The sequence below is a fragment of the Brachycentrus maculatus genome, unplaced genomic scaffold, assembly GCF_059751285.1.
Source record: "Brachycentrus maculatus isolate JH-2025_06_01 unplaced genomic scaffold, ASM5975128v1 h1tg000797l, whole genome shotgun sequence".
In the NCBI taxonomy this organism is placed as follows: Eukaryota; Metazoa; Arthropoda; class Insecta; order Trichoptera; family Brachycentridae; genus Brachycentrus; species Brachycentrus maculatus.
In genome coordinates this window covers 244500-258286 of record NW_028281525.1, presented here as the reverse complement: position 1 = coordinate 258286, position 13787 = coordinate 244500, and the positions used below count along the sequence as shown (strand labels likewise).

The 13787-nt window shown below is 30.9% G+C and overlaps 1 protein-coding gene across 1 annotated transcript in view; it reads right to left on the bottom strand.

Moving 5' to 3' along the window:
- LOC148300193 (uncharacterized) overlaps positions 1-13787 on the bottom strand; it is a gene marked incomplete at its 3' end in the record, with an annotated part of 177075 nt that overhangs the window by 125894 nt on the left and 37394 nt on the right. The window contains exon 2 of the mRNA XM_088275129.1: positions 4426-4728. Within this exon, the coding sequence (XP_088131255.1) occupies positions 4426-4431 (6 nt within the window). The remainder of the gene's footprint in view (positions 1-4425; positions 4729-13787) is intronic.

Here is a 13787-nt window from a genome sequence, read left to right as displayed (position 1 = left end):
ACCACAGTTGTTTTTTTAACCATAAATTGTTTTAAATTATGTCACATTTTAAACATTACATTGATTATTTTAATATATCGCTCACTCCTTTCAAGAACGTCATAAATCAAAAAACTTGATTTTTCAGGAGAACGTTTTTAAAGTTTAAGAAAATAATACAATGTATTAAAAATAAACATCAAGCCACTTACTGAACTTTTTACTCTGCAACAGATCTTTTTAGGTAAAACCTGAAGGTTTTTTCTACATTTGAAAAATATTAAGTATATTTAAAAAAATAATTAAACGATACCTTTTCTTCAAAATGCAAAATCAACACTTTCTGCCCTATATCGGGTAAATATTAAGTTAAAAATATGCCGCTTTTGCTGGGATATAGTATATTTTCTGGGCATTCCGAAAACACGCACAACTAAAAATTGTCGATTTTTGATTTATGACGTTCTTGAAAGGAGTGAGCGATATGTTTTTCATTTTGCTTCATTTTGCTTCATACAACGAATATATGGTAACATTTGCAGATCACCTTCAATCAATTACTATATATTCCCCCATTTATTGATTCGGCAGTCAATTTGTGTTACCTATTTATTTTTAATTTAAGTTTTACTTGGTTAATACCACCATTTCTTGCATTGTGACACGTGTTTCGATGCATTCCACATCATTTTCAAACACCGTACTAAAAGTATATCTAAAATCAACATCTTTCTTTGAAATTCGTCAGATTTAAAGAATGTTTGTATATGTATTATAAATATATAATACAAATACAAACATTCCACTCTTAAATACAAAAATCTGCGAAAAAGGCTGATAATTCTGGCTTTATATAATCAAAAATCAATTGAACACCACGTTTTTCCAACGCAGTGCCCTATGCACCACTTGGATGCGGATAAAAGAACACACATTTTAAGGGAAAAGACAACAATAAAATATTTCAAAAGTAATTACGGTGACCGAGCTTTTTATTAAATTTTCGGAAAGTTTGTTAGCCCGTGGAAATAGTTAAAGCGTATATTTTCTTCCTTTATTCTTATTCTGCAAAGACAAATTCAGGAAAGATGATCTCGAATTGGGTTTGGGGCAATAAAAATTGTATAATATTACCAGGATAACAAACTAAAGGTAGTTAGGAAGAAAGATCGTTGGACATTCTTGGTAAAATACGACTTTATAGGGGTTGCTGCTCCCATTGATTTCCTTCTGAAGATATTTTATATTTCGACGAAGGAAGCTTTAGTAGTTTTGTTTTGAGACCTATTTATCAAAATAAATTTGTTTTAGGAAAATTGAGTTATATTATCCTCAAAACAGACTCTTTTAGAAAAACATTTTATTTTTTCATTCATTGTTTTTTTTAAATTGTTTTATGTCTCTGGACATACTTTACCGTATCCTTATTACTCTTAATATTCATTGCATAAAGGAAATGCCATCGGCTGACTCCATTTCCTTTGAATGGGAATAGAGGAAGCTGGGTGACGTATTAACCGGAACGAGACGTGCCAATAAATGGCCATTTTGTCACCGGAATTCCTTTTCATCTGATCTGTTGAAACACTCATTAATATTTCAGTATATTTGTAATACCTTGAGAATAATTTAGAATAATAATAGAAGGATGAAAGTAGACTGAATGCAGTCGAAATGCGATCTCTCAGAAGAATGTGCGACAAAACGATGTATGATAGATGTACGAATAGTGAAATAAGGAAGGAATGCAAAGCTGAGATAAGCATTATCGATAAAATTAATAAAGGTGTGTTGAGATGGTTTGGACATGTAGAACGAATGAGTGAGGAAAGAACGGTAAAACAAATTTATGAGGCGAATGTTAGCGGGAAAAGAAGCAGAGGAAGACCGAGAAAAACATGGCACGATCAGGCATGCCAAATACTTGAAAGTTGTCAGGTTAGGAGTCGTAACAATCGGCGGGTATGTATGAGGAGATGCATGAACGTGGAAGAGGCGAAGAATGTTTGCAAGGACAGAGTGGTGTGGCGCTCTATTCTCTCTGCCAACCGCTGCGGGGAAGCGGCGTGATGGTTAGTTAGTTAGTTATAATTTACATTCGATAATTAACTACTTTACAAAATGTGTAACTTTATTCTTTCTTAATCATAATGTCATAAAACAATTATTTGATTTTCAATGGACCGACTGACTTCTGAATATTTTTTTCGATATTTGAACAGCGATATTGTACGATTTTGTGTCTTAATAAAGGTTATTTATAATAAGATTCGCATTTAATTCGCTTATTTAAAGACTTGGTATATTTAAATATGTATAACATATATTTCTTTGTATATTAAAACCATCGTTAACGTTGTGGTATGGTAATATAACACTCTCCTTATCATTCATCGTTCACTTTGTGTAATACCACTTAAATAAACACTAATTTGTGACTACCAGTTTCGGAATACTCATTCCATCATCAGGTCATTAAAATAAAAAATTTACGGTCTCGCATTCATACAAATTTTATTATAATGACCTGATGATGGGATGATTTTTTAGAAACCGTTAGTCACAAGTTATTGTTTATCAAAATGATTAAGGAAACACTTGTTTTTATACCACTTGAGTTTTATTAAAGACTACTAGTTTCGAAAGCTAAACTTCCATCGTCAGGTCTGAATAATAACTATTCAATAATTATTATTCAGACCTGAAGATGGAAGTTTAGCTTCCGAAACTAGCAGTCTTTAATAAAATTTAAGTGCTTTAAAATCAAGTGTTTCCTTAATCATTGTAACATGTCTTACCACAAAGTTAATGCCGAAACAATAAATAAAATATAGTGTTTATTAATGTGGTATTACACAATGTGAACGATGAATGATAAAGGAGAGTGTTATGTATAACACATCAAATACTTGAATGTGGTCAAGTCAAGAGTCGGAATAATCAACAAGTGTGTATGTATGTGAAGACAGCATAGAGACTTTCTATCATCTGCCTACTCTTGCAGAGAAGCAACACGATAAGCAATTTTAAATTTACTTTAAAACTAACATCTAAAGAAAAAACAGATTTCAAAAGAAAACACTCAATCATTTTAGTTTTTTGTATGTTGGTATAAAGAATCCCACAAGAGTTGACATAACAAACACGTACTGAAGTATTTGTATTTCGTATCAACATACACCAAAGGGGTGGTAAGATTACACCACGTCACAAGTTTTTAGCACTCTGAATACAAGTGACGCGTCTTTGTTAGTACAAGCCAGCTATATAACAAATCAAATAAAGTATGGTGATAGCTATTTTTTGATTTGGCGTTTAATTTGTATAACTCCATTTTAATTTATGAATTTATTAATAAATCGAACAGATTTTTTGAGTCTACTAAGTTGTATTTTATTCATAAACATTCGTTTGAAAATGCCAAAACTAGTTGAAACAATTGTCACAATACTTTTTTTATGCGTTTAACAATAAAATACAACTAAGTTTACTCAAAAAATCTGTATTTCATTTAACAATAATACATAAAATATAGTGATAGTTCTTGGTAAACAAAGGCAGTAGTAATGAGAGCTCAGCTTCATACTTGAAAATTTTATAGTTAATCGATGATTTTTAGGTACCAGAGTACAAAGCGTTTAATCCACAAGAGCGAATTCGCGAATGACGGTGCGCTGCTAAATGAAGGTTGATAATATAGTGCACTACGAGTAACTTACAAAATGTGGGGTTGATTTCGACACACATGATTGGAAAGGAATGTTATCACGTAATTTTCGAAATCATTCCATAATTTTTTATTCATAAACAACTTTGCATTCATTTCAAACCCTTATCCGTACCCCAATGTTGCATAAGGCACTGCATCATATAACTGCAGTGTTATCTTGACCGTTGTCACATGCAGCAAAGCCCTCTGCTTCAGGTACCAGTCCAGGGTAATATGGAATAAAAATTAGATCAAAAAATCACTTATATTTATTTCACCGCCCCCTGGGAGTCTAACACGGGACCTCCAGAATGGTAGCCGAGCATGATGATCTAATGATCACTACACTACGGAGGCGTTTAAACGGAAACGTTTAATTAACCTCCGCCTCCGTAGTGTAATGGTCAACAAGCTCAGCGGTCCGAGGTTCGATTCCCAGGGGGGGTCAAATAAATATAATGATTACTTATTTTCACTCCAAATAATTTTTGATTCAATGATTTTACCTAAAGCGGAAGGCTGATCACATTTCATGTGTTAAAGATCAAGATGCCATTGCGTTTACATGATGCAGTGCCCTATGCACCATGGGTGAGGATATTAGTTTGAATAATAAAATAAGTATTTAACCTACATTTGACCCCGCAACGTCATTTTGATTCGATTGAAACGCGACCGCTCTCTTGCCAGTGAAATTAAGTACCCTCGCTCTCAGAATAATGCCAAAAGTAACTCACCACCATGTTGTATTTAAGCGAATCTCCTCGGCCCGCCTTCCGGCGCCGCTTTCCGCCCGGATATCAGCTGACCTTGTCGTCCATACTTCCGGTTAATTCTCCCTGCAGGCCTCGCCCCCCGCCGGCCCCGCGCCGGACATCCTCCGTCCTGCCCAGCCGGAACCAATCCTTCTACGCACCGACACTTAATTTCTAAGTAATGCAACCGACACTAGTTGGAAAAGAACAATTCCATCACCAAACAACACTGGAATTCAACACATCACTGTTCACTGCGCGAAACTGCCGTAACTTCAGAAAAATCTGAAACAAAATTAAATTTAAACATTAATTGTATGTAAATTCATCTTATAAAAACGTTTGTAATTAGAATAAAAAAATATTTATTTATTTTTCAAAACATATAACATATATTAGTCATATATACACATAATATTCCCGATGAGTAATTTCTATTTCTCATTTTGGGACATGAGATTAAGGTTAACAAGACTGGAACACAAACAAAAAAGATTTTTTTTAAATAACCAAAAGTAATACATGACAAAATATGAAAACAATAAACAGGTATAATAAATAAGCATAATAAGCATATTTAAAATAAACAAATGAGAAAATATAAAAAACCATCAGGTAAAAACAAAAACAAAAATATGACTAAACACTACATATATATCTTTCCATAAAGTACTTTTTAGATCATTTATTTTGGACCCCCAAATGGTTTCTATTTTATACATTATATGTCAGGCAGCTGGTTTATTATTAAATAAGAACTTTCTATTTTTTTTCAACATGAATTTTGTTTGATCAGCAACCGGGTTTCGTCGTAACCGACAACATCAGACTAGTGATGCCTGTTACAACGAAACCCGGTTGCTGGTCAAACGAAACCCGGTTGCTGGCCGGTTGCGTTAGTACAAAAACGTTTGTAATTGTTCGAAATATGATAAATTACATAGTTCAGTAAGTAAAAATTCATTTCCATTTGATTATTTTAAAAGTGATAATTTACAAATATTACTAACATTTTTGTAAAAAAAATAAGTAAATAATAAACATTTGTAAAATAGGTACCACTAAATGTGTTTTATTTCATTACATACGACTAGTTTCGAAAACTACAGACGTTTTTATCTACAGGTGAATAATAGTAGGAATAAAAAAGTTTTTTTTATAATCATCGTGTCGTTCCACAAAGTTAATCAATAAATAATACATTTCCATTTCCGCCTGTTTATATTATTTTTAAAATATCATGAAATAAACTCTACTCTTTGCCCAAAGACTTACGCGTCATATCGATTTCGTGCCCTATGAATCATTTTGCGAATAGTGATTAGAGGAAGAAAAAGGTATTTTCGTCATATAGAAACGCTGACAAGAAATCTGCAACACGATCGAGTCGTGTTTAACTTTACTTTTACTTTTAAAAAGTTTTATTTTAATTGAAAATAATAAAAAATCTTAAACAATTCTTAATGTTTATAAATATTCATATTATTTTTTGACATCTCATCAAAGATGAAGAAGAATATGGAAGTCTGGGCATTTACGGGGCTGACGACCGTCATAGGCTGGTTAAAGTGATCACTTTACACCTTATAACCCCTGTAATTGGAGTTAATCCAGATTTTGTGAACAAGTATTTGGACACACTCAAATAAATATTCATGTTCATAACAAAAACAGGAAAATTTCTTTTAAAAAACACTACTTTTGCAAAATGTTTAGGTAAATGAAAAATTATTCAAACTAAGTGTATCAAATAAGCAAAATAATTTGAAATGAAATTGCGGAGATGTCATTACGTTGGGGTTTATTAATTTTTCCGACAGTGGTTTTCGTCATACTGCCGCCATCTTTTGTTCACCTCTTCCGGTGCAGGGGGTGAAAATGTAATTATTTCGCTTTATTGTGTTTAATGAACGCATTCATAACTCCTTTTCATTCATTCCCGGTAATTATGATAATAATTTTGCCCGTAACGGATCTGTTTTGCCTCATTTCGCGGCACAACAGCCGCAATCTCCCGCCGACATTCAACAATGGCCGTCAACTGGACGCCATATTGTTTTCATTTCAAATCTACAACCTAGTGGCGATTGTAGGAAAAAGACATTTAAAAACGAAAAATGTCGTAATTAATTTTTACATATACTATGTACGTCAACTAAATCGAACAATTCCAACAGAACTTTAAAAACTTGGGAACTAATTACTTCAACAACCTTCCAACAGACATAAAAAAATTGAAGACATTAAAACGCTAAAAAAATTAATTGAATGAATTTTATATATGTTAATCTAAGAAAGAAATAAACACGTAAAAAATTAATTTATTTTTATCAAAATTAATTGTATTGCCAACAAACACAACTAACAAGTGTAAGTTCCTCTTCGAGCACAAGATCTCAGTCGCTTTATAGGAGAAACTTTATACTACTTTTTTAATTTTAAGATAGTGAGTGGAAATGTGTTTAAAATTAATTAAAATGATTTAAAAAACTTGTGGAACCATATTATATAAAATAAAAAATAAAAATAAAGTTTACTGTGCATAGAAAGGAAAAATACAGAAAATAAATGAAGATCATTTTTTTAAACGGTATTTATTTATGTGTAAGTACATTATTCAATACATACTTATATTGTATATTTTTGGTAGTATATGACATTTTACAACGTTTCGTCTAATCGTATCATGAAATGATTAATTGAAATATAATTTCTCTGATTTAACCATCCGTCAAATCTTCTCACAAGATAATTTCGTTTACCATTCAACAGATAAGACTCTTCAAGTTTATTTATTCCATAATCTGAGATACGTTATGTTATACTTTATACTCTCTACCGGTGACTGACAGTAGGCAGTCGGATCGGAAGTTTGTAAAGAATTGTCTGGAATGATGGATAGTGAATAATGACAATACTGAGAAGTCCACTGTGAATACGATAGACGCTGGCGCCGCCTGGCGTTGAAGCTCGTAATGACAAACTATACGGTACAAATTGTAAGTAACGCAAATGCCGAGAACACGGGTGTATTATTTTGAGATTGTGTTTCTTAGTTCTTTGTAAAAATGGGACTGACTGTTTTTAGTAGGGGTCGTGTGGTATGGGGAACATGCGGATGGTTTGTAATTTACTTTGTGCCAAAAAAAATAAAAAATAAAGTTCGTTCAGGTCTCAAACACGCGACATCCGTTTGAGTTTGAAATTGAAATCTTTATTTATGTAAATGGAATTGAAATTGATATTAGTAATGTTAGTAAATAACCACTCACCGACTACTTCTGTCTACCGGTTTCGAGACGTACCCGTCTCTTCGTCAGGACATACACTACAATTTAACAATCATGCGAACAACACTACACCACACCCACTTAGTACTATTCACATACACTATCACTACACATGCAAAACATGCAGAGCGAGTTGTGAGTCCCACCATGCTTTTGGGAAACTAAATAATAAAGTAAAAAATGTAATATAAATATACGCAGGTTGGAACCTATATTAGGATTCAAAGAGAAGGGGGTAGGTTCTGGGAAGTGGGAGGAGTTGAGTTAGGAGCTGATCGGTTCGATGTTACATCGAATAACGGGCTGTATGGAAAATTTATTTGGTTATTTATTAATTGGATGTTATTTTTAATGGATTTTCTAATGTGAAACATTTCCATATTATTTAATTTTAACCCTTTAACATTTGTGTGTACTATTTTTACCCCTGTTTCTTTATTAAATTCGTGATTGGACTCTATCAAATGATTTGCAAATTCCGAAAAATTATTATTATTTAAGCATCTTATGTGTTCCTTTATCCGAGTATTGAAATTTCGTGTCGTTTTACCGACGTATACTGACGTACAGTTATCACACTGTAATTGATATACTCCCGAATTATTTAATATGTCATTTCTATCTTTATTATTTAATAAGATTTTACCGATATTATTGTTAGTATAAAATGCAGGCTTAATGTGATTTGGAAAATATTTTGATACTTTGTTAGACATATTATTTACAAATAGGATTCTTCTCCATTTGTTACTACTATTCTGTTTTTTATCATTATTTATACAGGGATATAAGATACAGATACAGATATATTCATGGATAATAAAGAATCCCAAATTTTCTCATCGAATAATAATTTAATTAAAAATATAATTTTATGGAAAAGATATGTAGATGATATTTTTTGTATATGGACAGGGACAGAACGTCAATTAACCTCATTTCTTAACTTCATAAATACGTTCAATGAAAAAATTAAATTCACGTTAGAAAGTCAAAAAGATAATAAATTAAATTTTCTAGATTTGACTTTAATGATCAATAATCATCGTATAGATTTTAATATATTTCGTAAGCCTACGTATACGGATACTGTCATTGATAATTCGTCTAATCACCCAATTTCCCATAAACATTCCGCTTTTCATTCAATGTTACATCGTTTAGTAAATGTTCCTTTATCGAAACTAGATTTTGATATAGAATTAGATACAATTAAACAAATTGCAATTAATAATGGATACACAACAGAATTAATCGATACTCTTTTAAATAGAAAATTGAAACAAAAATCAGTGAAACAATTTTTATATCCCTGTATAAATAATGATAAAAAACAGAATACTAGTAACAAATGGAGAAGAATCCTATTTGTAAATAATATGTCTAACAAAGTATCAAAATATTTTCCAAATCACATTAAGCCTGCATTTTATACTAACAATAATATCGGTAAAATCTTATTAAATAATAAAGATAGAAATGACATATTAAATAATTCGGGAGTATATCAATTACAGTGTGATAACTGTACGTCAGTATACGTCGGTAAAACGACACGAAATTTCAATACTCGGATAAAGGAACACATAAGATGCTTAAATAATAATAATTTTTCGGAATTTGCAAATCATTTGATAGAGTCCAATCACGAATTTAATAAAGAAACAGGGGTAAAAATAGTACACACAAATGTTAAAGGGTTAAAATTAAATAATATGGAAATGTTTCACATTAGAAAATCCATTAAAAATAACATCCAATTAATAAATAACCAAATAAATTTTCCATACAGCCCGTTATTCGATGTAACATCGAACCGATCAGCTCCTAACTCAACTCCTCCCACTTCCCAGAACCTACCCCCTTCTCTTTGAATCCTAATATAGTTTCCAACCTGCGTATATTTATATTACATTTTTACTTTATTATTTAGTTTCCCAAAAGCATGGTGGGACTAACAACTCGCTCTGCATGTTTTGCATGTGTAGTGATAGTGTATGTGAATAGTACTAAGTGGGTGTGGTGTAGTGTTGTTCGCATGATTGTTAAATTGTAGTGTATGTCCTGACGAAGAGACGGGTACGTCTCGAAACCGGTAGACAGAAGTAGTCGGTGAGTGGTTATTTACTAACATTACTAATATCAATTAAAATGTTTGACCACAAAGTAAATGCTTTGAATATAAATAATAAATGGAATTGTTTTGGCAAGTAATTACGGATTTTACAAAAAAAAACGTATTTGCATTTTTATGGCGTTTTTGTAATTTTTATATGTTTTTTTATCCTGTGACATGTGTTTTTTTGCTTTTGATGTGTGAAAATATTTTTTTTTGTAAAAATAAGAAATTCACCGACAAGACATAGAAGGTGGCTTGGTGGATCTCTGCAAAAAATGTTAATTATGTTTATGAATCTTTAAATCAATGTACATATTAAATATAGTTAACAATTAAATGTTTTAATATTAAAAAAAATGTATCGTTATTTTTCTATAATTTTCCAAACATTTTGCTCTAAAAATATGATTTTTATAAGCCCTCAAACTTAAAGCGGAAAAAGTTTCGTCTGAATGGACAACATAAAGTTTTGTGTGTATTTAGGTACATATTGTGTAGACTCGTGTGTGTGGGTATACATACACAACCGTAAAATAACTCTCAGCAAAAGTGACCCAAAACTAATTTCATATTATTCATACCCTCCATTGTACGACGGTCGGAAGGTCGTTCTTTGTTGACATCAAACTCGAGCAAACATTGATGGCTGTAAAACAAAAACCCGGTGGAAAATCCCAGAGCTCAAATAATTATCATCAAACACCTTCGTTGGGACGGTTCTGGAAATGTCTTATTATTTATTTCTTCTGTTTGATGGAATCAAATGAATCACAACTCGAAATGCCTTGTTTTCGCGAAAGTTTCAGCTGAAAATAGAAATATTCGCGCGGAAATGGAATGACAAACATTTGTACTTGGATTCTAGAGATTCTTGGATTCCAGAGGATATCTGGATATTTTGCAACAGAGATAGTGAACTATTCTCTTGTGTATTATTTGTAAATTATTTTACGAAAAGAATCCTCGGTGAATTCGTAAAAATTTTTAAATATTTAAAGCAAACTCTCATTTGAGTCTACTAAATTGTTTTTTTTTAAACAAAACAACAAAAAATATTGTGACAATTTTTTCGCCCTGTTAGGGAACTAATGTCTGAAACATTCTCAAGTTTACGACAATTGTCATAAGACATTTATGTTTTAAAAAATAAAATTAACAATTTAGTACACTCAAATCAGTGTATAATTTGCCATAAATATATTAAAATATAAAAATGTAGTTGTATAAATTAAACGCCAAAATAATTAATAATTGATAAATAATAATATTTCTAGTTTGCAACCTCGAGTGACGTATCCATTGCTGTTTTAATATTTTCATATCTACAATACATTTCCTTCAATATTAACCTACCTTTTTAAACAATTTATTTAGGAGTTATTTCCTTCATCTTAAGCTTATTCACTTACGTCATCTGTATCATTTCAAACATAGATCCTGGAAAAATCTGGACTGCAAGATTGATCAAATTACCTTCATATGACTAACGAAAGAGTTGATACTTGGGTACACGAATTGGTATTATATTTTTAAGTATTTATCCTCCTAAGGGCAGAAGAGCTTATTGATCAATAAGCAATTAATGTGTATCAAGTAATTATATACCAAAAATATCAAAAATAAGCGGAAATATGTTATTTACTGTTTTGGCATTCACTTTGTGGTAGGACATGATTAAATTATAAATAAAACCCTTGGTTTATTACTACTTCAGTATTATATTGTAACGACTAGTTTTGGAAGCTACGGATGCTTCCATCTATGGGTTTGAATATAAACAATGAGTTAAAATTCAAACTCGTAGATGGAAGCATCTTTAGCTTCCAAAACTAGTCGTAACAATATAATACTCTAGAGAGGAAATACATATCAACCACAAAAATCATTATTTTTTAATGACATTCATGTAAATCGGTGGACCACAATAGGTCCCAACCCACAGGTTCGCGCCCCTATCCTTTATGTGGTCGTGTGGAGGTGGCCCGCCATATTCTGTTTGTGTAAACCCTATTTCAGTTTTTCATTTGATTTGTTTTGAAGTAGAGTGTAGACGACGGTAATTTCATTATTTTGAAATCCTGAAAATTGTATTCCGCGGTTAGATAAAGGAAATTCCTCCATTTCACATTTTATGCAATGACTAGTGTGTTTGCTGCTGAAATGAAATTTTTGGATTTTTTAATTTTTCATTATTTAAAAAAAATTGAGATTTGAATTTTAATATTGATTTATGAGTTTTATTTTTAAACTTAACGTATTTTGTTTTATTGTTGCTATAATTTAGTTTTAAATCTGCATTATTTGTTTTCCTTTTTCCCGTTTTTGAGTTTAGCTAGATACATTTACAAATTTTAGGTTTCAGAAAAGTGGTTTGAATTTTTAGATACGGTTTTTATAATGGATTTGTATAACTTATTATTTTCTCATATGTCGAATTGGAATTTTAATCTGAATTAAATTTTCTTACTAACGTTTTTATATTTGTTTTAATGACCTTCATATCTCTTCAAGTTTTACTTATTTTCTTGTTATTTTTCTTGTTATTCCACATATTTTTCTAGTTTGAATTCTTACAATTTGCTTTATCCATTTTGCATGTATCATGAAATGATGAGTAGTTAAATGTTAAAAATTTACATATAAATAAAGGAATATTTCTTTGTAATATAAACTTTATTTCTACTCGCAAGAAAATGTGGTGAATATGCAATTAATTCATATTTATGTAAAAAAATGGCTTATCACAGAATTTTTATTTTTTTATCACTAATAAGTATATGAATTTATAAATACAATGGCATTAAAAAACTTTCAGCTTTTAGTTTCAAAATATCATAATGGAAAAAAATATTTTAATTTATATTTGAAGCACTAACTTTGTGATTTTCCATTTTATAATTAAAATGTTACTTTGTTTTAAAATCACTATGAATATTTTATTATAACTTATTTATAATGTCTACCGGTTAGCTTGGAAACCGGTAGACATTACAATTAAGTTAAAATAAAATATTTATAGTGATTTTAAAACGAAGTCACATTTTAATTTTAACAAATATTGTTTTTTTCACCTTCTGAAAATCGATCCTGAGACCTCTATTTATTAATTTATTTATCATAAAAATTAATTTGATAAACCTCAAAGACATCAATACTCCGGAAGAAAAAAACCGAATTATATATTGATAAAAGTAAATTCTAGAAGAAAGAGGAGCGAGGAATAAGTGCTCTAATATGCTTAATAATTCTGAGGGTGGAAATCGGGAGTAAAAGGTGTCTATGAAAAATTTAAACGCTTTTCCTCTCCCCGTCCTACCCTCGCGGAGGGTTGGTTTGTATTCTTGAAAGGGAACTTTGAAAACGTCACGTCACGTTTAGGTATTTATAATACAACACGCCTTTTTACTCACATTCAATAATATTAGATATCAACCAAAAGATGTAGAATAAATTGGCGATGAAATCTGAGAAAAATAACTTTAAATTTAATATTTCATCCGTTTGGCATTTTTGCGCACTTTCGGTAATGCAAAAAGATATCCAATTAATATATGAATCACTAACATTGTGATTTTCCACTTTATAATTGAATTTAACTTTGTTTTAAAATCACTATATCTTTTTTTTTAATTTTAGCTTATAATTTTACCAGTATATTTATTTAAATTTTGAGTGTGTCCAAATACTTGTTCACGAATCGGGTTTATCTCCAATTACAGGAGTTTTATTTTTTATTTTTTGACATCTCATCAAAGATGAAGAAGAATATGGAACTCTGGGCATTTGCGGGGCTAACGACTGTCATAGGCTGGTTTAAGTGATCACTTTACATACGTCTAACATTCACCAATTCTACCCATGACTGACAACCACACTACTCAATTTCTTGGAAGTTCTATATATCTGAATCAATCTTGAAACATTGTTCTTGAATC